The 23,400-nt window shown below is 52.2% G+C and overlaps 3 protein-coding genes across 3 annotated transcripts; all 3 read left to right on the forward strand.

The window, feature by feature from the left end:
- The first annotated feature begins 3,370 nt into the window (after positions 1 to 3,370).
- On the forward strand, positions 3,371 to 4,334 carry Hoxd12 (homeobox D12). The gene is made up of 2 exons (XM_036183434.1): positions 3,371 to 3,938; positions 4,096 to 4,334. Exons 1-2 carry the CDS (start codon positions 3,371 to 3,373, stop codon positions 4,332 to 4,334), a joined length of 807 nt encoding a protein of 268 aa, XP_036039327.1.
- A 6,416-nt stretch (positions 4,335 to 10,750) lies between these two features.
- Hoxd11 (homeobox D11) lies at positions 10,751 to 12,522 on the forward strand. The gene is made up of 2 exons (XM_036183283.1): positions 10,751 to 11,528; positions 12,287 to 12,522. The coding sequence occupies exons 1-2, from the start codon at positions 10,751 to 10,753 to the stop codon at positions 12,520 to 12,522; spliced, it is 1,014 nt and encodes a 337-aa protein (XP_036039176.1).
- A 7,591-nt stretch (positions 12,523 to 20,113) lies between these two features.
- On the forward strand, positions 20,114 to 23,270 carry Hoxd10 (homeobox D10). The gene is made up of 2 exons (XM_036186177.1): positions 20,114 to 20,941; positions 22,280 to 23,270. The coding sequence occupies exons 1-2, from the start codon at positions 20,197 to 20,199 to the stop codon at positions 22,555 to 22,557; spliced, it is 1,023 nt and encodes a 340-aa protein (XP_036042070.1). The 5' UTR covers positions 20,114 to 20,196; the 3' UTR covers positions 22,558 to 23,270.
- Positions 23,271 to 23,400: the final 130 nt, after the last annotated feature.

Consider the following 23,400-nt stretch of genomic DNA (forward strand, 5'->3'; position numbering starts at 1 on the left):
CTCATTTAACACTTTTATTTGTTTATTTTTAATCAGTGTGACTGTGGAGGCTTGGGGTAAAGGTAAACTCATTAGGACATTTGGGACCTGGAAGAGAGTCCACTTCTTCACCAGGAAGACCCAGAAATTAGAGCAAGCCATATCCATGTTTGTCAGTCAAAAAAAGAAACATTTCAGACACCCCATACTGCAGGCAGCAGTTGACAACTGAAACCACTATTGTACATCTTAGCAGCTGGACACAAGTTTTAGGCATCAGGAATTTTTTTTTTTAATTCCCTTTGCCATCCAGAGCAATGGACGCAAAAATTTGAGGTCCTTGTTGTTAGCTACTAATACAATCTAGCAGGAGCTGACTTTCTAAGGCTCAAGTCAGTTAAACAGATTTCTGGAAGCTCACACAATATGTAAACTCTTGTGGTAGGAGGTCTCTTTAGGGCTGTGGGGGAAACACAGGGGCTGAAGGTTGGGAAGTACTTTCGTTTTCTCCGGTCCAACCTGACAAGTTTCACATTTTACTGCGAACTGCGGGGGCCAACTTCGTCTGTGGAGGGGGAGGTAGTGGCAGAGATAGACAAGTATAGATCCAGAACACAGTTCAGCAGCCTATGGAGGACAAAACCCCTGAAAAAGGAGGTCGCATCATCCTAGAGGTCACACTTAGGGAAGCGCCACTTAATGTCTTCGCTATTTTGCTCACAAGATGTGTTTCATCAAAATGCGGGCCTTAGTTTTCTTCCAACCACCGTTCTCCCGGTCCCCTCCTTCCTTTTTTGTAGGTTCTAGTCTCCTGGGCCACACTTCATCTCCCAGGTCCGTTTCTCAGGTTTCCTATATTGGGTAGAGGGAATTGCCTGGAGGTTTTCCCTTTCATCTGCGGTCCCACGGTTCCACGTGAGTTTCGCTGAGCCTGAGAGAAATGGGGTTTGCTGAAGATTAAAACTGCTCTCAAATGCTCTCTGGTGGTATTTGGATGGATGGCTAAATGAGGAACAGATGAAGGCTTTGTTATTTATATGTGTGCCTTTTATATTCCGGGTTGCAAGGAGGAGAGCAAGGGGGAAGTGGCTGAGGCCCTGGAAGCGAGACCCGTGGGGAGCCCGGAAGGCCAAGGGAGTTTGGAGAAAGGCTTTTCCTTCAGTTTAGGGGCCAAAAGAAACGTGGCATATTATTAGCGATTGGGGTGGGGACCAAGATCGGCAGACATTCGTGATTCTAGAGGTGAAAGAGGCGTTGGGACAGAGGCTGAAGGTCAAACCCAAACAAACCGCCGTCACGAGGCTTCCTCGCTGCAGGTCCCTTGGCTCCGCTGTCTGGGTCAGCTGCCACAATCCTGGGCTTTCCGAGACTGTCGGTAGGGCCTTGGCAGCGGGCTGTGACCGCGAGCGCCGGTGACCCCAAGCCCGCCCCACCGCCCTTCACTGTTGATCTTGACCGTGCGGCGGCGCCTCTCCAGGCGTGGAGCACGCTCGCCATCTCCTGGGCGTTCGGCGACATTGGCAGCGTTTGCCTTTCGGGTCCTCAGCCAGATGCTTTTTTTCCCCATTCCCAGCCAAGCCTCCTTTCCTCCCGCACCTTCGCTCTGGTCTCCAGCTTGCCTCTTCAGCCACCAGCTTCTCGAAAAGAGTGTTGCCTACCAGACCTCGAAAGTTATAAACTTGGGGGATGAAGTGGGTCTTCTCACGAAGGAGAGAGAGAGAGACTGAGACTCTAGCTGTTCCTGGTCCACCACAAAGTCCCTTTATGTATTTAGTCCTGAGAGGCAAACAGCACTCTAGGGCAGCCAGAGCCTACAGTTACACGCTAAGGCCTGTAACTACCTAGGAATCTCGGTGCATGAGGCAGAGACTCTGAGAACGCTGGGTCTCCTAAAACCGAAATTTCAGGCCAAGGAATCTCCAGCAGAGAATTCTTCAAAACTGGAAGCTATCGGATATCTAAGGTCTGGGTTCCCCTGGGCCTCTAAAAACGGAGTGGAAACTTATGCCTTCTCCCACCTCCCAGGAAAGAACGGAGAGTGGAGTGCTTGTCCCAAGGCCTGAGAGGAGGAAACTCCAGTAGTACCCCGGGAGCCCTAGACTTCCCCCGCCTCCACCCTACCGCCCCCACCCCCACCCCATCCCCGCGCGCGCCCCAGAGCCAGAGGAAGAGGCCGATCGCGTCCTGAGAGCCGCCCAATTGGTCGCCATAACTCACACAATAAAGTCTCAGCGAGGTGGTCAGCCTTGCCCTCCGGCGGCGCCTGTGTGGTCTCCTTGCCAGAGCTGGGGGCCTAACCAATTCCAGCTTGGCTCAGGGACCGTGGGTCCTGCTGCAGGCTAGCGCGGGCGTCCATCCCACAGTCTCTTGGGGGAGAAAAGCCTCAGTCCCTCTGGGCTACCCAGAAGGGCCTGCCTCGGGGGCTAAGCATACCACTGCTCCCAAGGAGCAGCTTTGCTTCCTGCTTCCCTGTTTGCCCAACCAGTGAACCCGCGTGCCTGGAGTCACCGACACAAGGAGCGCAGCTAGCTGGTTGTCTGGACATCCAGGACTTCTCTGGCTTATAAGGAGTAGTCGCCAAGGTGAACCCAGGAAATAAAAGGAATGTATCTTTTGCACAAGATTGGCTCTTGGAACTGCTGAATTACCTGGGGGGGAGGGGGGGGGGCTGGATAACAACACTACTTCCTGGGAACAAACACCCGGGATGGTGTGAGGAGTCCTTAGGTGTCACACTTGAGCAGTCTGTGATGCTTTCTCTGTTGTTTATCAACCTCTTGTATTGTCTGGGGCCTGGGACTCCAGGTTCACGCAGTGAATGGGTCCTTGCTGCCAAGCGCCTTGGGCAGAGGCCTTTTGTGAGGTTCTTTCTACAAAAGGGATTGGTCTCAGAGTGGCATTGCTGAGATCCAGGGGCAGTCGGTGGCCCTCCCAGACCTTCTCCAGTCAAGCCCAGAAGTACCCTTACTGGAAAATGTATGAATTGCAACTTCAAATTGACAGAAGCAAGTTCGGCCCAGGCAGCTGGCGGGGAAATGAGCTGGCAAAACCAGTCCAGGTCAGGAAAACTCCCAAGAGACACTTGGGCAAAGGTACCCCCATCCCGACGTCACCGGCTTCTGAAAGAGGCCTGGAAAGTCTCAAGGGCTTCGCCTTTCCTCTACATGCTTTGGCTCTGCTGGCGGCCTAGTCCTTCGCCGTCCAACTTTGCGGGTGTTATCATAATACCCTGAAGGGGGGGTGGGGACGGGTCGGGGGATGTAGGCGGTGCTGAAATGGCCGGCTTTGAAGAACCTGCAGGCAAAGTTTCGTCCAATCCTCTGAGCCGGTCCTCTTATTCCGGGTTGTAACTAAATACTGTTGCGGGCACAGCCGAGGCCCTTTGTTGGAGATGTGTGAGCGCAGTCTCTACAGAGCTGGCTATGTGGGCTCGCTTCTGAATTTGCAGTCACCGGACTCTTTCTACTTTTCCAACCTGCGGCCCAATGGCAGCCAGTTGGCCGCGCTTCCCCCCATTTCGTACCCTCGCGGTGCGCTGCCCTGGGCCGCTGCCCCTGCCTCCTGCACCCCTGCGCAGCCTGCCACCGCCTCTGCCTTTGGGGGCTTCTCTCAGCCCTACTTGACCGGCTCTGGGCCTCTTGGCCTGCAGTCTCCAGGCGCCAAGGACGGACCCGAAGAACAGGTCAAGTTCTATACGCCGGATGCTGCCACCGGATCTGAGGAACGCAGCCGAACTAGGCCGCCCTTCGCCCCCGAGTCTAGTCTGGCTCACTCGGCTCTCAAAGGCATGAAGTATGACTACGCGGGTGTGGGCCGGGCCGTTCCAGGCTCTGCAACCCTGCTCCAGGGGGCCCCCTGCACCTCCGGCTTCAAGGAAGACACCAAAGGCCCGCTCAACTTGAACATGACAGTGCAAGTGGCCGGGGTGGCCTCTTGCCTGAGATCTTCGCTGCCCGACGGTAAACGGTGCCCATGCTCCCCAAGCCAGTTTGGGTGGGGACGGGAGGTGGAGTGCCAGGGACAGTTGTACAGGGAGGCGAATCGCCAGCAGTGGTAAACCTCTTGGGGCGGGAAGTTGATCTGAGAGGGCTGACATGGGTTGGGAATCTGTTTCAGGCCTGCCGTGGGGGGCGGCCCCGGGAAGGGCCCGCAAGAAGAGGAAACCGTACACAAAGCAGCAGATTGCGGAGCTGGAGAACGAATTCCTGATCAATGAATTCATCAACCGGCAGAAGCGTAAGGAATTGTCGAACAGGCTAAACCTCAGCGACCAGCAGGTCAAAATCTGGTTCCAGAACCGGCGCATGAAGAAGAAGCGTGTGGTGCAGCGCGAGCAAGCACTGGCGCTCTATTAGTTGCTCACGAGGGCGGCGGCCGTGCCAAGCCTGCCCTTTTGGACCTAGGCCTGGCCATGGAAGAGGTGCTGGGGTTGGGGATTTTCCTCCCGCTCCTCCGCTGGTCTTGGGTGTCTTCCGGCTCAGTCTGAAGCCCTGGAACTAGGAGGCGATTTGGAGATGAGGCCAGTGGAACCCTTTCGCCTTCAGCTCTTTGGAGACCCTCCTAAGAGGTGTTTGGGAATTGCAATCCAGTACTGGCTTTATGCATTCAGCGTGAGGCTTAAGGTCACCTGCCCTTGTATTCTGTGGTGTTTACATCCAGGGCTTACTAGTGAAACATTGTATTTGGGTTTTCAGTTTCCAGCCTGTTAGTTTGCTTTTTCTTTCTCTGTCCAGCTCTTTCTGCGTTTAACAGGAGCTAGCTAGAGCTCCGAGTAGAAGAGCCAGTAGAAAGGCCCTGAGACCCCATTGCAGTGGAAAGGGCTAAGGATAACTCCAGCCTCTTTGCAGCGGAGGCCTTTTGTGACAAAGCCAGGCTCTGCACGCTGGAGGAAGGGAAGAGTGTGATACCACCAAAACCCCCATCTGCCCTGAAGGATTTGGGGGCGGGGGTACCTGCTGGGTAGACTATGCTGGAAGGTTTCCTTCTCAGAGATAGGAGAAACTAGAGGTCCAGAACAAATTACAATCTCCAGACAAGACTGGCAGAATTCCCCTAACCCAACCTCACCTATCCCTGAGCCAAGCCCATACACTCTGTAACTGGAGCCCTAGAACTATGCTGTGGTGAGGGGAGCTGCTGGCCTGTTTTGAGGCTTGGCTGCCCAGGGAAGAGGAGGGAGTGAGGGAAGAGGAGATTCCCTCTGCAGGCTGCAGCTGTGACTCTCTCCTTGAATGGATGGCAGAGTCCACACGTCTTTCTTGAATTACCTTAATGGGTCACCACAAGAAGAGACGGGGGTGGGGGGGATGCTTCCTTGTGAAGTCTGGAGGTGGGAGAAGAGACCTCAGATTCTCAGCCTGGGGTTGCTGCTCTTGGAAAGGCTCTCGGAAGGCTCTCCGAAGGCAGAAAGAATCCGAATTTCTCCTCCTACCCTCTCCACCACCCAACAAGTCCTTCAAAGCTCAGTCAGTCATTGTACCCTTTCCCTGAGACACTTGTGGCCAGCTCTTGTTAAAGCTTTTAAGGCCCTGAGTCCTGCCAAGTTTACCTTGAGGAGCCTAGGTTTTCTGAATGGAAATTCTGATGGAATTGTTCTACATTTGTTACAGAATCTATCCAGCCTTATTCTCAGTGAAAACAACCCGACACACACACACACACACACACACACACACACACACACACACTTTGCCTCTTCTTTTGCGCTTTAAGCCCCACCCCCAACCCCTAGCAAGATCCACAACATCCTAAAGGCTCATGATTCCTTCCCAAAGTCCAATGGCTGTTCTTTAGCGAAGGTCCAGGATCTGGACCTTGCAGGCCATCTCACAAGGACCCTTGAGCCTCACCCCAACTGACCTCAGTTGGTGTTTTAAATAATATCATTTTCTGTGCTAACAGTTGCCGTGGACATTTTGTTTTGATTTTGTACAATAACATTTCCTTGTATATATTAGCTGCATAGTGAAAATAAACATCCAGGTCCCAGCCATGTTGTGAGAGGTCTGATGCTCATTTTAGAAGATGCTTTGGATTCTTTTGTAATGTTTTGCAGGCTTCCCAATTCGATTTTTTACTTTCTCTGCTTGTTGTCTAAGTGTTTGCTGTTCATTAAATGAGAAAATGGCTTCCGAGGCAGTCAGGAAACAGTTACAAAAAAACTATGGACGGAATATGTGCAAAATATCCAAAGTGGGAAAGTCCTTGGGCATATGTGAGTGTGTCTCAAACACAAAGAAAACTCCGAGTTTATAGATTCGGGATTCTCCATTTTGCCTAAATTCTCAAACCATGCAAGCTTGCTATTATTGGTGGGGGAAGGGGAAGAGTCAAGATTTGAGACTCCTCAGATTTCAAAACAAAACATCTCTCTGCCAAATTTTGGTCAGCCTTTTCAGGACCAAGCTAAGTCCTAGAAAGATCCCCTAGGCAACTGCACCAGGAGTTCAGCAGGCTCCCTTGGGAATTCCACCCTATGCCTTTGGAGCCTAGAGCTCAGGCAAGTAAAGCCAGGGCCTGCTTGATACTGATCCCTTTGAAAATCCGGGCTCCTAACTCATGGACATAGAAACTAGCTTTTAATTTGAGGAAGAATAATAACCAAGACCAATGCATCTCTAATACTGAATAGTCAATGTTCCAATTCCCTTCCTGGGAAACAAATTTTATTTATACACAAAATATTTTTCAATTAAAATTTTTGCACACAACAATTGGAAGGTAAGAAAGAAGAAGGTCCTTGTAGATAGAATGTTTCTGCATCTGAATGGGCAGGGAGGGAGCCGTCCTGAGCCAGGTTTCTGGAGCCTGTATTGAGAGGTTTTCTCCTCGAAAACAACTGAACAAAGGCAGACCTCAGTACTGAGACCTTGAGTCCAGAGGGCCGAGAAAGGAAGACGAAATCAGACTTACTCAGACCCAGGCCCTAAAACAAAACATGCAGGCTTACTTCCTAGATAGACACTACACAAAAGCATCATGTTTCTTCTCTGTAGTCTGGGATGGAGGAGAATATTCCTAGAGGCCAGTTCCAGAAGAAAATTAGCCTAAATATAAAATCTTATCTGTCGATCCAGCGGTGTTTTCCAAAATGCATCCCCTTTACTGATCCACACAAATCCAAAGACCAAGGATGTCTCCTTCCCTAGCTGAAGTACTGGCAGAAATTTGGAACCAGGATGAGAAACAAATGCCAAAAAGAAATGATAATGAAATCTGATTGCTCAACATTCCCTTGTAGAAATATAAATGCTTCTTCTGAAACGCTGCAGTCCGTGCGGCCTCTTGACCAAGAAAGAGGTTTTAAAATGAAAAAGAGCGGTTTGCCCTGCTGTTCAATCCGTTGATAGCTCTGAAGGCTGAAGGGGGGAAGCTTTTAAGGCCCCAGGGTTCTCCCCTTGGGAGGCAGGCTAGGGAGGCTTCCTGGATGCGAGCTAGTGGAGGAGAAATCCAGAATCGTTGTAAATATTCATGTCTGGTGGTGGGGGAGGGAGGTGTGCCCCATCACTGGCCTCTCCCAGCTGCATCCACTCCCCTCAGTGGTGGTGGGGGGCACAGCACCCGTCCGACCGTCCTTGGACAAAGGTGATCTCCCCACATTTTTGTTTTGTTTTGTTTTGTTTTGTTTTGTTTTGTTTTGTTTTGTTTTCCAGTCTCTACTTAAGAAATCTTTTCCATAGGCTCTGCGGGGAATGGACTGGCTCTGGGTGTTCTCCCCCCACCCCTCCCCGCCACCTCCCCTGCTTTTCTCTTCTTTCGTTTCCTAAAAGAGCATAAATAATTAAACTTTGGCAGGGAGGAAAAGCTTTCTTGCAGAACTGTAGTGGTAATAAATGAAATGACTCAGAATCCCTTTCCCAGTCAGCTTTTACGAGAGCCTGCCAGACAGTGTCTGTTCACGTTCTCCAGATACCAGGGGCGCCCTGACAAAGTTAAGGTCAAGTTAGTGTCTTATCTTGGGTGGCTCAAAATTACCGCATCGCGTCTACGCGCTGCGCAGAAAGCTATCCTTCTCGGAGCTGCTGGCCGAGTCCCGAAGGCCGTGTGTGCTCCCTGTGTTTCGGGTAGGACTCCATAAGCAAGGACGAGGACACAACGCCGGGGTCTTCACGGTAGGTTCTCTGGCGAAACGCGCGGGTCCAACGGCTGTGCATTTTCCTGTTGTTGTTGTTGTGGGTTTTTTGTTTTATTTTGTTTTCCGGGTGGGGACCAGGGCAGAGAGCTGGGGCTAAACAGCAAAGCAGTCTGGGCCATGAATGAATGCTCTGGGTGCTGTGTCGGGGGCGACCTGCACCTTAAGGCGCGCGGAGGGGGGGGTGCATCGCCCCTTCCCCAATGCGCCAGCGCGCCGCTGCAGATGGCGCACCCTCCCCTGCCAAAGCACTGCTCCCGCCGGAGCTGCCGTCGCCATGTCGTTGAACTTGAATGGTTCGTCCTTTCCATTTCCCTTCTCGGCGGCCAGCAGACTTCACTTTAGGGGTGGTGGTGTGCCTTACAACCCACTCGGTGGGGTGAGCAGAGGGAAGGTGCGGGAAATGTTTTGCATCCTAAGACAGGCAAAGATTGGGGGGCCCCCGCCGCTGCCTCCCGTCCTAAGCGACCCCAAGAACACTGTGCAGTGTCTGGGGAGCCATTTTAGGAGACAGATCCAGGGGCGTCGACCAGGAGTCAGAAAAGGAGAGACTTAGGACTAGGATGGAGATAGGGAGGCAGATAAAAATGCGGTATGGGGGGGGGTGTCTGGGCTAGGAGAATGGTGCCAGCAGGAACCTGGGTGGGGGTGGAAGATGCAGGGGGGCACGTAGGATGCACAGCTGGGTGAGAGAAAGCTTGGTGAGATCCAGTCATCACTGCCACAGACCTGTTGGCGCAGTGTTGGGGGGGAGGGAAGCAGACGTGGGAGGGGGCGGAGGAAAGAGAGGAACGGAGAAAGGAGGGGGGAGAAAAAGAGGAAGGGGCGACATCAGCGAGAACATAGATATTAACTCAGACCACTCGCCATTTCTCTGTCAGTCGGCTTGGTGCACAGAGAGCACTGGACCCGAACTGTAGCGGCCTGGGGACGGGGAGGGGACCAGCACACAGCCAGGGCGGCCTAACCAGGGCATAGGGCCTCTGTGCGGGGGTTTCCTGGGAAGAGGAATACTGAGAAAGGAGACAGGCTGCTGCCTTTGGTGCTGGGATTTGGATTTGGGGAGAGACTAGGGGCCTAGTAAGCTGGAGGTGGGAGTCCAGGCCTCTCTCTTCTGGACTCCAGGGCGCAGAGGGTTGCTGCAGCTGGAGGAGAGGGAGGCCTTGGAGCAAGTAGATGCCGGCCAGAAAAGTCTATGTCGGAGCCTGGTGGTAGATTCCAGCGGGGAGGCAGAAGCTACTGAGAGCCCCTGGAGAGCCAACCGATCTCCACGGGAGTTGTGACCATCAAACCCAGGGGCTCCTGAAGAGTCCTGCGGGTATGGCACGAGATTGCTCAGGCCTTAGTGGGGCTCCAACGCAGTGAAAGGTCTGAGGGACCTGAACACAGAAGAGGGTGAGGAAGGCTGAAACACCAAGGGTTTGTCTGTGGGCGGTGAGTAGGGCCCTTGTGCCTGTGAGGATAGGACTTGACTTTCTTTTGTTCATCAGGCCCCCGAGCTTTAAGGAAGGCAAGGAAGCCGGGACCTCTGGGTGTCCACGTTGGCTCGGGGGAGAAAGACAGAGACAGAGACACAGAAAGAGAGGCAGACAGAGAGAGGCAGACAGAGACACAGAAAAAGAGAGGAAGAGAGAGAGAGGGGGGGGGATACAGTAAAGAGGATGAGGGGACTGAGAAAGACCGTGGAAAGGAGAGAGACCGAGGCGACGAAAGGAAAAAAGAGGAAGACAGGAGAGAGGTAGGCGGCTAGTGAAGAGTAAGGAAGGAGGGATGGGAACCAGGCGAAAATTTTGGAAGGGAAAGGGCGGAGTGGGCACCGAGGCCCCGGCCAAACCGAGCGCCCGAGAGGGGGTGGTTTTTCCAGGGTCTGCACTCCTGTCCCTGGTATCAGAACCCCAGAGAGTCAAATCGCTACCAGCCAGAACGCTCTCCGCCGAGAAATATGTAAATCAGGGCTCTCTGCGCCCTGGAGAGTGTCGCAATTACGCCCCTTGAACAAGAAGCAACAAGCTCCCAGCCGGTGAGCGACAGAGGGTGGCTGCGTCGCGGGGGAGGGAGCGGCCGCAGGAAAGGTGGGGGGTGGGAACCTCACACCCTCACACCTAGTCCCCTGTGCCAGGGCCGGGGGCTCCCCCCACCGCTCTCCGCTGCTCTCCCTTCCCCCTTCCTCCCCCTCCTTCTCCCTCCCTCCTCCTCCCCTCCGGCCTAGGTCCGGGTACTTAAAGCAGCGCGGGCGGGCTAAGGCGGGCGGGCGGCCCAGTCCGGTGGCGGCAGATGCGCCCAGCGGTGGCAGCCGCGGGCGGCGCGCAGGTGACCGGCCTGCAGCGCAGCCTGGTCAGGGAGTGCCCTGGGAGAGCTGGCAGGAGCTGGAGACCGATCCGCCCCCAGCGTGCGCGCGTCTCGGCGCCAGGAGCCGTCCCGGGGCGTGTTGGCGAGCGCTGATATAGATATAAGGACATTTCTCTCCATGGCGTCACGTGACATAATTACCACCAGAATCAATCAAGATGAATTGCACGTCAGCGCCCGGTGGGGATTTTTGCTTAGTTGATCCTGGCCCAAGCCTCTTGTGCAATCGATGGCTCAGGTTGGAGGCGCGGGGAGCGGCCCGAGGCTTGCCGGCGTGCACGCCGCGCAGCCATGAACGACTTTGACGAGTGCGGCCCGAGCGCAGCCAGCATGTACCTGCCGGGCTGCGCCTACTACGTGGCCCCGACGGACTTCGCCAGCAAGCCGTCGTTCCTTTCGCAGCCGTCCTCCTGCCAGATGACTTTCCCTTACTCGTCCAACCTGGCGCCGCACGTCCAGCCCGTGCGGGAGGTGGCCTTTCGCGACTACGGCCTGGAGCGCGCCAAGTGGCCGTACCGTGGCGGCGGCGGTGGCGGCGCGGGGGGCGGCGGCGGGGGCGGCCCCGGCGGGGGTGGCGGCGGCTCCGGGGGCTACGCTCCCTACTACGCCGCGGCGGCGGCGGCGGCAGCGGCGGCGGCAGCGGCGGAGGAAGCGGCCATGCAGCGGGATCTGCTCCCGCCGGGCGGCCGCCGGCCAGACGTGCTCTTCAAGGCTCCCGAGCCGGTGTGTGGCGCTCCCGGGCCGCCGCACGGTCCCGCGGCCGCCGCCTCCAACTTCTACAGCGCCGTGGGTCGCAACGGCATCCTGCCCCAGGGCTTTGATCAGTTCTACGAGGCGGCGCCGGGACCCCCCTTCCCCGGCCCGCAGCCCCAGCCCGCGCCCGCGCCGCCGCCGCAGCCCGAGGGCGCCGCTGACAAGGGCGACCCCAAGGCCGGGGCTGCTGGCGGCGGGGGCAGTCCCTGCGCCAAGGCGACTCCCGGCTCGGAGCCCAAGGGGGCGGCGGAAGGCGGCGGTGGCGAAGTCGAGGGCCCCCCGGGGGAGGCGGGGGCCGAGAAGAGCGCAGGCACAGGTAGGCACCCGGCGGCGGGCCTAGGGGCTGGCCCGGGGTGGTGGCGGGGGAGGGGGGTGCGGCGGGGACCTCCCTCTGCTTGCGCCGTTTTATGTGCTACTTTATAAGCATTCGAGGGGGTTTATACATCCTATAAGATTTCCCGGGTCGTTGTAAAGCGTGTTTATGATAGGAAACCAATTTAGGTGGGCTTAAGGTAGACTTCGAAGAGGACATTAATCGCTGTAGAGGGCTTTCCCCCTATTTGGGTGGGGGTGGCTGGGTTGGGGACCTTAGAGGAGAGAAGGACATTTGGAGCCAGTTGGTGAGTGGGAACAGGGGAGTCTCCTGCCTTTCGGGGAGGGGGTAGGTGATCTTCGAACTGGACTTAATCCAAGCGTCTGGCTGACGCTCCGCTCTGAGTGGAGCAGACGCCCCCGGTGGGCGCGCTGCTGTCTCTTTTCCCTCAGGCTCCAGTTTAGAGGCTGACTTGCCCTCTTCTTTCCTATCTCAGTGCAAGGCTGAAGTGTGTGTATGTGTGTGTGTGTGTGTGTGTGTGTGTGTGTGTGTAGTGTGTGTGTGTGTCCGGGCGTGAACACATGTCCACGCCCGCACTCTCCTGTGCCCGCCCATATATCATCCCCCACGACGCAGGCAGGGCCTTTCAACGGCGGCAAGGGACGTCCCTAACCCGGCCAAGGCCTGGCCCTAGCTCAGTGGCCAGAGCGGGTGGGGGCCGGCAGCAGCCTCTCTCACCCCTTGGTCTCTTTGCCTTGCAGTGGCCCCCCAGAGGTCCCGGAAAAAGCGCTGCCCCTACACCAAGTACCAGATCCGCGAACTGGAACGCGAGTTTTTCTTTAATGTATACATAAACAAAGAGAAAAGACTCCAACTCTCTCGGATGCTCAACCTCACTGACCGGCAAGTCAAAATCTGGTTCCAGAATCGCAGGATGAAAGAAAAGAAACTGAACAGAGACCGTCTGCAGTATTTCACGGGAAACCCCTTATTTTGAGAGCTCCAGGAAGCGCCCCCTCCCCAGAGCCCCACTCACCCACCCTCCTCCCCACCAGCCTGCCCTCCGCAGGCCCAATGTCCTTGGGTTCAATGACGCCTCTTCTCTGTGGAACTTCACGATTCCTTCTGGCGGTCAACTCGGGACCTCCCAGCGACCACTGCAGCCTGAGGACGAGGCCGGGGACTTGGCCGAGCGGATCCTAATAAGGGGAAAATGGTAAATGAAATCGTCCCTTTACAATTTTACCCGCCAATGTGCTCATGTTCCCTCGCTTGTGGACGCGGCGGGATCTGTAGGGGGCTAGGCCATGGGGCTAGAAGGAGTCGGTGGTGTTTTGTTTGAGTTTAAGAAATCCCTTTCTTCCCTCTCAGTGAACACAGATTATTTAAACTCTGGGAAATGTACCTTTGGGCATGAGTCACTGTCTTTTTGTGTGTGAATAAATGGTTTCTAGCAAAATGGAGGTTACAGCTTCAATACACTGCATGGATTTTTCCTGTTTGTAGAAGTTTAGTAGGTAATCAGGCTGTCTTAGTGACAAGAACCCTGTTCCCCATGCAACTGAAAGCCCACTGGAGCACTTTTTAATCTCTTTGTAATAGGAGCTGTTCCTTCACACACCCTCTAGGCTACACTGGCGTTAAAAATCACGTTAGTGTTGCATTTCTGAATGGGTGATGAGATCCAGCAATGCTGGTTGCCTTTTTTTCCAGGCAAGGTGATTGAAGCAGAAGGGGTCTAAGGAGCAAATTCTCACCCCACCCCCACCCTTAGTCTAATGAACTTGGAATTTCTGGAAAGACAAAACAAATTTAAAATTAATTAGAAGATCCAAACGATCTCTTAACAAGGTCAAGGAGCCAGAATTCCTTAACAGAAGAAGAAACCCCTATGTGAGGGGGAAGTTTTGTTAAAAGGAAGTTAATAGGTCCAGGGGAACATGGGGTCCTTCTGGTGTCATAGAGAGCATGAGGCAAGGAATGGAACCCCACACACACACACACTGTACTAAGGCCAGGGGCTGCTCAACTGCTTCTCACCACATTTATCGCTTTAAGTTAAAGAATGTGGTGAGGGCTGCACTTTATGTCACAGGACCAAGCCAGGCTGTTTACAAAACCTTGAACTGTCTAGACAACACCATAAAAGCCAAAGTTCTAAACAGCTTAATTGGGTTATATTATACACCTTCTGGTGGGCCCAAAAGAGATTTCCGCAATGAGCAATAAACAGGAGACGTGAGAAAAGTGTCCCTTTTGAAAAGAGTGAAGTGGGTCTTAAGACTCTGAACCTCTCAGAAACCCAAAGTCAAAATATAAATCCATATGATGCACGGCACCCCAGGCCTCACCTGAGGAAGTATGCTTTTTGAAATATAAATTTTTTTAATTGCTAAAGCTTTGGGGGGGGGGTGAAGAAAAACATAAGTGCATAAGTGTATGCCTTTGAACTTCCAAAATGTCAAGGTCATCACCTTTAACCTCTCTGAATAATTAGGCGCCTTAAAGTTCTTCTGTGATTTCCAACCACCACCCACTCTCATAATACACGCTCACACATCCAGACCCATGCACATATTTATGACCATACAGAATCATACTGGGGGTTCACCATAAATCTAAGAAAATTCCTAATTTCAAGATCAATAACCTTAATTTCCCTCCAAACGTTGGAGTAATTCAATAGCAATTGACTTCTTAGGAAAAAAAATAAAAACACTTGTTAGATCAAAATGCCTATTAACTATTAGTAGATCTAGGATTACTGAGAATTTTGGAGCCTTCTTAGAGAGTTTCTCTTTGCTGTAAGGAAGAACTGCAGTCTTTAAAAAGGCATTTGAGAGAATAAGTTCTCATCAGACTTACACCATCCCTAGCATTTGAACGCAATTTGCCATCCTGTTAAATAAACTCTGGCACTTTCTAAGATATAGAACAAAATAAAATATATTTATATTGTTTTTTTAAACACATTTCTCAATCTTTGATAAAGGATGCAATAGAAACAAATCAGACAATCAAATTACTTCCCTCAGAAAGGGATTTTTTGTTTAGAATCTGGGCACTGGTTTACATGTAAATGCCCCAGTAGTATGATCTTCCTGGGAAATTAAAATTGGTTGGTTTCTTTCTCTCCTTATCTTTCTTCTTTTAACTGCGTCTAAATGAGCAAGCTGTGTGCCAGCCAGAATACTCCAGGCGAACGCGAGAAATACTATTTTCCGTTTGCAAGAACCTCTACAGCCACACGAGGGCGCGCTCACGTTCCAGAAACCTTATTTGCCGAGAGGCTGCGGTACCTTATTTTTTCCAATACTAGATTCTAATAAGGCATCTTGGCCCACCAGTTAGAAACAGCCAGCAGTTAAGGTGTTTGCTATCTCCTTGTTTCTAAGCAGCCATGATTGTGAGAAGTTGTAGAGAGACAGAGAAAAAGAGGCAATCAGTCTTCTGAAAGTCTCCTTTAAGATAAAGCCGCTGGGGGGAAAAATACCCTAGTATATAACCTGATGGTGTTGAGAAGCTATTTTAAAAAGACAAATATCTGTGGTTTGAAATACGTCATTGCCACTTCGAGTTAATTAAATTAGGTGAATATCTATTTTCATGTTGGTTTGAGTGTGGAGAGCAATGACAACGTAAGGTCCCTCCCATCTCCCCAAAACCGCACGCGTCTTGTGAGCTTTCAAATGGCTGGGATGATTAAAAGGCTTTTGTTTAAAACAGATTAGGGCGTTGGCAACTTAGCTGAGTGTGTACTTAGAAAAAAAAAATGAAACTCCATGAGGACCATGGGCGTCGTTCTGGGCTGAAGATTTCGGTCTAGGCATGGCTTGGTGCTACCCCTGGCTATCCTAGGGGCGGACTGGGCTTAGAAGCTGGGGTGCGGGTGCCAGACCGGACTAATGCGGTTACTGGAGATAGTAGACTCTTTGTGAGGACATTCGGATTTCAAAGTGTTGTGAATGGAAATGCATTTGAAGTAGCCTGGCATTGTACTTGACGGAATCCGGGCCACCTTTCCTAGCTGCCCGCTGACCTTGAGGTGCGCAGTTTGCTTTGGGAGCTAGCTCCCACAAACAGTTAAAATCGCTCCTGAGATTCCCTGCCCCCGCAAAGCCCCGGGCATTGGGAAATGTCTGTGTCCCTCCGCTTGCATCCTTGTCTGCGGTCCAAAAGTGTGAAGACGGGGCTCCGGGACAGGACGTAGGCGGCTCCAAGGGAGGATGGCGGATCCCTTTCACCCCCTAAGTTCCTTGAGAAGAGCCTGCAGCCCCCGGGATTTGCACTGACCTCTGGTCTCCCTCCCTCCAGGGCCGGCCGGTGCGCTAGTTCTCCTGGCCTCCAGGAGCTGGCTTTGGCTTGCGGGAGGCTGGGGCGCCATGACTCCCCGGCTGGGCGCCAGCGAGAGGCGTGGGTGTTCCCCTGCGCGGATACCCGGCTCCGCCTGTCTCGCTGCCAATCCAGCTTGGCTCTTGTAAAGCGACCTTTCTTAGGGCCTACCCCGGGTTTCAGTTCTCGTGGGGTGAGACCTCCCGCCCCAAATGTCGTTGTGTTCCTTTGTAGGCGGCCCCATCGACCGCGCATCTGGCTGTGCGGGGCCCCTTGGCCTTGGCTGGCGGCCGCTGCGGCGGACCACGGCTGCTGAGCGCTCTGCAGGGTCAGTCCTGCCGGCAAGGCCTGCCCACCGTGGGCCTGATACAGGCCAGGGGATGGGATCGGGAACTGCGGGGGCTGAAAATCTCCCCATCTTGAGCCGGCTAGGGTGCGTGGGGCTCCTTGACGGTGGCCACCGATCCAGAGGCGCCAAGTTCTCAGATTCCGAAGTAGAGAAAAAATACGCCAAGTAGGAGTCTTTTGTGTCTGTATAGAAAGAGCCTCGGCCCTTCTCGATCCCTTTCACTCATCTCTGTAGACCCCTTACGGAGCCGGTGGTAGTCTGCCAATTGCCCCCGCGATTTCTTTTCCCCTTGGTGAGACAGTACACAGTGCAACCCAGAGGGGCGCCCTGGGGAGGCAGCTTTTAAATTTGTCCCTACCCATCCTACCTCCAAAGAGTGACAGAATCCAGAGGCGGCCCATAGCTCTAAGTCAGGGAGACTCAAGGAGCCCATAGGTCCCCTTAGGCCCAGAGCCTCCACCCCATCCTTCCGAAGAAGACAAGAGAGTGCAGATGCAAGCCACTTCATTACTATTGTGATTACAAATGCTAATTTCTTGCTAAGGCGACCTTTTAAATTTTCTCTGGAAAGAACTGTGCCAGGGAGACAGGCGTCTTGGTACAAATAAGGGTATCCATCTCCTTTACGATGCGATATTGACTTATTATTAATACTAATGGCTGTAAATGATCTAAAGATAATTTTGAAAAAACACCAGCCACTACATTAAACACTAAGCAAAATAAAAGTTGGCCTTTAAGCTACTGCCTCTTCCTTCTGCTTGCTTTGTGTCAGCTCTAAGGTCTTAGGCACATTCTCTCTCCTCTGTTATAGTATTTTCATTTTGCTCAAGTTTTTAAATTCTGTAAATCCAACATATTGACAATTTTGGCCGCGAGGACTCAGTCTGAAGGCAGAAATTCGAAAGAGAAAAAAAATAACAGAATTTTGTGAGAATAGATTCCATTTTTAAATTGACATGCACAATTTTTTCTCTGCCTTCGACTGAAGATCTATTTAAACCCTAATTCAATACGAGATGACTTTGAGCTTGAAGCGATAAGGCACTGAAACAGAAAGACCCACACACAGAGAAGGCAGAGCTGTCTCTCCAACTTCACTGTAGACTTACCAGCCCAGGAAGGAATTGCTTGTTTTTAGACTGGGTGTTTGATTCGTGTATAAATAAAGATTATGAAAGGGCATTTGATGGGCATAAAATTCCTGATTAGATTGAACAGCCCTTCCTTGCTTAGGATTAGGAAAATTGGGCAGTTGAATTCTGGGCAGCTCTCCTGGCCGAGATACAAGGCAACACAATGCTAAAGCGCCAAGCTGGCGTCAGGGCGACTGCCGAGAACCGAGAACCGTGCAGCGGGCACTTTGTCCGGCACTGGGCACGTTTAGCTGTAACTCAGAATTTGATCCCCACAATGTGGAAAGGGAAAATTTGAGGTGCTGCTAATCAGTGGCTGTTAGGTTTGATCAGGATCTTAGCAACCTGGAGGCAAGAGTGTTTCAGTGTTTCGTTTTGTTTTGTTTTTCTCCTGTGCTTTACTTAACACCTCACACCCCCTCCCCAGCTTAAAAATAGCCAGCCCTGTGGAAAGGTAATGTTTAAGTCTCGGGCTTCACCACCGGGGTGCAGCAGCCAGAGCAGTTAGAGGCGCCAGGCTTTTAACCTGACAATGATGTTGTATTTGAACAGCTGCGTAAAGGTTTAAAAGGTCTGTCTCATTGCCACCGTGGAGTTTTTTAAAAGGGGTTATTGTTTGGGCGAGGGCACTGAGAGGGGACTAGCCAATCGGTCCCAAGGCCGAAAATAACGTTCAAGGCCTGTTTTCACCAGGCCGGGAGAAATTCCTTTTGGAGGGAGGGGGGCAAAGGACTTTTGGGGGGAATTGAAATGTTTTTGTGAAGGAGCAACTAGGTCCCCCAGATCGCTGAGGCTCTTTAAGGAGCATTGAACCCCAAAGAAATGTTCTGTTGAGGCGGAAACCAGATTTATCCACAAGTTCAGCCTCTGGGCCTGAAATCCAAGGCCAGCCCATTCCTGAGTGAGTGTGGAAGAGAACACAGTAGTCTCTTCGGACTGAGAACTGGTTCACGGTCAGTTTCCGGGTCCGTTTTACTTTCTTGACCGCCAGGGAAGGGGCCCGGAAGGCCGAAGGACAGCTCCCACACACAGGCAGGGCCCCTGGTCCAGGGCAACTCTTTGGAAATCAAGGTTAAAGCTCCCTGCTGCTGTCCTAAAACCCCGGCTTCCGCAGGGCGGCTCGTCCGCCTGCAACCAGAGGAGGAGGAGGAAGTTGTTCAAGTTTCTCATAAAACTCGGAGTTTCCATGGTGGTGGTGGCAGTGGTTGCTCTTTAATGAGCTGGACCACAACCCCAGACCATATCCTCTTTATAAAACTTTCCCTCACCAGAGGAAACGGAAGACTAAGATTCTCCCATCCCTTTCCCCTTCTTGCCCAAGCAAAACCTTGTCAAAGAATTTTAGGGATTGTCCAAAACTATAAAATTTAACTTGTGACAAAAGTATAGCTTTTAATATTTGACGATTTGTGTTAAAACAAAAATTGACCTTCTTGGTTAGTAGCGAAGGGGAAAAATCAATAGTATAATTTTCAATAATTCATAAAGGGAACGCCATTATGCTAAATCTTAACTATTAATCTTATCCTTTACAAAGTCTCGATTGATTTGTTAATAAAATATCTTCCCGTTTGTGGCAACAGCGGGTATAACTCTTTAAAAACCTTCAGAAGCAAGAAAATTACCAAGTAGCCCAAGAATGTAGATGAGAATTTTATTGATCGCCCTGATTCTTCTTAATATGTATTAATAAATTCCACAACCTTTTGTACCTTGCACTTGTCAGAAACCAATGCTTTTACAAAACCCATAAAAGGAAAACATATTTTTCTTTGCAGAAGAGTAAGATGACACTTTTCTGCTTTGCTCTCTCTTTGCTCTGGCCCGGTTTTCTAAAACTTGTGGAGTTCGAGGGTCAGTTTTCCCCTTTCTTTAAAAAAAAAAAAAATTCTTTTGCCCCTTCCTTCCTCTCTGCTTTGTATTGCGAGGGAAAGGAAACCTCAGTTTAGCTGTCTCTGGGAGCCCGAGGGACGCTTTCCAGGATAGGGAATGGCTGGCGAAGGATTATCACCAAGCTAGAAGCTCCCAGAGCCGGCCCCTCAAAGGTCAGGGTGTGGTTACTCTGAGTCTAGGCTCCAGGAGCTCGTGGGTGCCCAGGGGCCCCGAGTCCGGGCCAAAGGATCGAAGGAGAGGGTAATTCCGGGCTGGAACCATCCTCCAGGCTCGGGGTCTGCCCAGCTGCGTGGCCTCTCGACCTTCGCGGCCTTTTTCGCCGGTGCTTACCGCGACACCTTGGTCGTAGGTTTGCAGCGGAGATTTTTTTCCTTTGGACCCCTAGGGAGGGACGTTTGAGAACCAGAGGAATCGGACTCACCTTCCCAGCTGCCCAGTACTAAATTAACCAGCCCGCGCCCCTACCCCTTGCTCGGAACCGGCCCTCTTGGGCGCGTTCTGCCTGGGTGTGTGCAGGGAAAACAGTTCGGTGAGCAGGCGCCACCGCGCTCTGACTTCCCTCGTGCGCGTGTCCTCCCGGAGGCCCCTCGGAGCAAGCCTTTCCTTCCGCCGGCGGGGCCCGGTGGCCGGGTAGGGGACTCGAGTGGGGCAGGCAGGCCGGCCAAACAAGCCCCGGGAGACCGGCTGGCTGGCTAGCCGCAGAGCTCTGGGCCGGTTGTTTCCAGCGCGCACTATCACCGGCGCTTAGTAGATGTCGCTGTTGTCCGTGCTTACGCGGCCGGCCGGCCGGGCTCTGGAACACGTGACCTGCAAGGAGGCTGCGGCTCAAGGCCATTTTCAAATCTCATTGGCTTGGTTGTCATGTGGTCGGCAGAGGCATCCACAATTACACCGGGAATGTTTTCCTAGAGATGTCAGCCTACAAAGGACACAATCTCTCTTCTTCAAATTCCTCCCCAAAATGTCCTTTCCCAACAGCTCTCCAGCTGCTAATACTTTTTTAGTAGATTCCTTGATCAGTGCCTGCAGGGGTGACAGTTTTTATTCGAGCAGCGCCAGCATGTACATGCCACCACCTAGCGCAGACATGGGGACCTATGGAATGCAAACCTGTGGACTGCTCCCGTCTCTGGCCAAAAGAGAAGTGAACCACCAAAATATGGGTATGAATGTGCATCCTTATATACCTCAAGTAGACAGTTGGACAGACCCGAACAGATCCTGTCGGATAGAGCAACCTGTTACACAGCAGGTCCCCACTTGCTCGTTCACCGCCAACATTAAAGAAGAATCCAATTGCTGCATGTATTCTGATAAGCGCAACAAACTCATTTCTGCCGAGGTCCCTTCGTACCAGAGGCTGGTCCCTGAGTCCTGTCCCGTTGAGAACCCCGAGGTTCCTGTCCCTGGATATTTTAGACTGAGTCAGACCTACGCCACCGGGAAAACCCAAGAGTACAATAACAACCCCGAAGGCAGCTCCACTGTCATGCTCCAGCTCAACCCTCGTGGCGCGGCCAAGCCGCAGCTCTCGGCTGCCCAGCTGCAGATGGAAAAGAAGATGAACGAAACCGTGAGCGGCCAGGAGCCCACCAAAGTCTCCCAAGTGGAGAGCCCCGAGGCCAAAGGCGGCCTTCCTGAAGAGAGGAGCTGCCTGGCTGAGGTCTCGGTGTCCAGTCCCGAAGTGCAGGAGAAGGAAAGCAAAGGTCGGTATGAACAGAGTTGCCACCCCAACGGGGCGCGCAATCCGGTAAACCCTCGGAAAGGGAGCGCTCGGGTGCCCAAAGCGGAGCCCAGGCAGCGGAGGCCAGCGCCCGACTGGCAGGTGCTGCTGCACCCGGCTTTTAGAGGGGAGATCTCAGCCTCGAGATGGTCCCTGATTCTCCCCGCGCTGCTCTGGCCCTCCCGGCCAGTCCTGGCCCCACGCTGATGGCGCCTGGGCAGAGGAGAGGCTTGCCGGGTTTATCTGTCCAGAGCCAGACCCGAAACGCAACAAAAGAGCTAAAAGGAGACTAGCGGCTTGTAAACAGGGCTCCAGTGGCCCCTTTCCTTTGGCTCAGATTTGCAGCCCCAGTTTTGCCTTGCACCCAGGGATCATTTTAAGGTGGCCTAAGACATCGTGTTTGTGTTCAAGGGTTTGCGCCCCGCATCCTGCGATCTCAGAAGGGAAGGAAATGAATGGTTCGGCCGCTTGGTGCTTGGGTGGAGAAAGCAGAGGAGTTCTTGCCTTTGCTGGGCTAGGTAACCTTGGCTTTGTCTGGGGAAAGTGCCGCAGGCTTTGCAACCTTATACAAAGAGGGCAGAGGCGGAAGAGGGGGAGAATGGATGTGCATTGCCCACTTAGGGCTGGAATAAGGCAAAGAACCAGGGGTATGGGTTTCTACAGAAGGAATCGTGCCCACCCCCATGCCTGCAGTCTGTGCCTCAGTGTCTACCGGTGGGCCACAGGGTTACATTTCTGGAGGAATGCTTTTGTGTGAAGGGCAAAGACACATTTTAAGATTGAGGGGATTCTGGGGAGACTGCAACAATGCCCAGGCAGGGTGGAGAAGGTATTCTTGTTTATCTCTTGAAAGAGTCTGGGTCCTGTCTGCCCAGGAGAGGTGGGTAAGCAGCGGCGACTTGGGGCCCTGGAGCAGCAGGGAGTTTGGTAAACCGCTCAAGCTGTGATTTCTGTTCCTGTCCTGGCATGGGCTGACCACTTGAATGCTGCTGCGGGAAATCTGTGAACTTTGCCATTATAGTGACGTCTTGTGCAAGCCAGAAAGTTGTATGGCAGAGAGAGAGAGAGAGAGAGAGAGAGAGAGAGAGAGAGAACCTCTGGTACAGACTACCCCTCCAATGTATTACTTAAGTAGTTAGTTCTCATTTGCTATCAATTTAAAATCCCCTTCATGCCCCACCTTTGTGAGTAATGTTTAATACCATGGTGCATTGTCCAAAGCCGTCTGTCTGCCAGCAGGGTCATGGCCAAGGGTATATTTGAATGGACTGAGAGAAAAAAAAATTCTTGATTTTTGTTCTTCTCCCTTTAATTTTGTTAGAGGAAATCAAGTCTGATACTCCAACCAGCAATTGGCTCACTGCAAAGAGCGGCAGAAAGAAGAGGTGCCCTTACACTAAGCACCAAACGCTGGAATTAGAAAAAGAGTTCTTGTTCAATATGTACCTCACCCGCGAGCGCCGCCTAGAGATCAGTAAGAGCGTTAACCTCACCGACAGGCAGGTCAAGATTTGGTTTCAAAACCGCCGAATGAAACTCAAGAAGATGAGCCGAGAGAATCGAATCCGAGAACTGACCGCCAACCTCACCTTTTCTTAGGTCTGAGGCCCCATGTGAGGCCAGGATCCCAGAGGGGGCACCGTGTTCCAGGCCTGAGTGTGGAGGACTGGGAAGGCGGAAACAAAACCTTCATGGCTCTTTGTTTTTGTTTTTTGTTTTGTTCTGTTCTGTTTTCCTGCTAGAATGTGACTTTGGGGTTATTCTGTTCGTGCTGCAAGTGATCTGTAATCCCTATGAGTATATATATATTAAAAAAACTTAGCACGTGTAATTTATTTTTTCATCGTAATGCAGGGTAACTATTACTGCGCATTTTCATTTGGGTCTTAACTTATTGGAACTGTAGAACATCCATCCGACCATCCATTCATCCACCCATCTATCCAACCAGCAATGTGACTTTTCCACGGTTTCCCTCACATAAAAGTTCTCTGTGTGTGGGTTAGCCCATGAACTCATGCCATTTTGAAAACATCCAGTACTTTTAAAAAATTACGTATATATTTCAAATGAATAAGAAAACCCACAAGCTTTGGGGGGAGGGGACTTTAAAAAGCACATTACAATGTATCTTTTCACAAATGAACTTAGCAATTGTCCTTGGTGAAATGGAGTATTGATGACGTATGCCTTGTAGCCTTTCCCTCGTGGTGCATCTGTGGTTTTGGTAGAAGTACAGCAGCAACCTGTGCTGTGTTCTCTGTGCATGTTCTGACCGCATGTATAATGCAATAAACTCTGGAAATGAGTTTGTTCCTTCTGCTTTCTGAAATGGAAGTCCGTGATGGACAGAGCCTCTGGGAAGAGTCTTTTCTGACTGAACTGCCTGTTTGGGGCAGTAGGGGAGGGGAGTGAGGGTGGGCAGGAGAAAGGAGATAGGGG

This window comes from Onychomys torridus, chromosome 4 (genome assembly GCF_903995425.1).
Source record: "Onychomys torridus chromosome 4, mOncTor1.1, whole genome shotgun sequence".
NCBI classification, from domain to species: Eukaryota; Metazoa; Chordata; class Mammalia; order Rodentia; family Cricetidae; genus Onychomys; species Onychomys torridus.

What these genes read in the sequence shown, in the direction of transcription:
- Hoxd12 (XM_036183434.1), top strand. Translation starts at nt 3,371, where the DNA reads ATGTGTGAGCGCAGTCTCTACAGAGCTGGCTATGTGGGCTCGCTTCTG. An exon ending in GAGATCTTCGCTGCCCGACG is followed by an intron (nt 3,939 to 4,095) that starts GTAAACGGTGCC and finishes AATCTGTTTCAG; the next exon opens with GCCTGCCGTGGGGGGCGGCC.
- Hoxd11 (XM_036183283.1), top strand. Translation starts at nt 10,751, where the DNA reads ATGAACGACTTTGACGAGTGCGGCCCGAGCGCAGCCAGCATGTACCTG. An exon ending in CGAGAAGAGCGCAGGCACAG is followed by an intron (nt 11,529 to 12,286) that starts GTAGGCACCCGG and finishes TTTGCCTTGCAG; the next exon opens with TGGCCCCCCAGAGGTCCCGG.
- Hoxd10 (XM_036186177.1), top strand. Translation starts at nt 20,197, where the DNA reads ATGTCCTTTCCCAACAGCTCTCCAGCTGCTAATACTTTTTTAGTAGAT. An exon ending in GCAGGAGAAGGAAAGCAAAG is followed by an intron (nt 20,942 to 22,279) that starts GTCGGTATGAAC and finishes TAATTTTGTTAG; the next exon opens with AGGAAATCAAGTCTGATACT.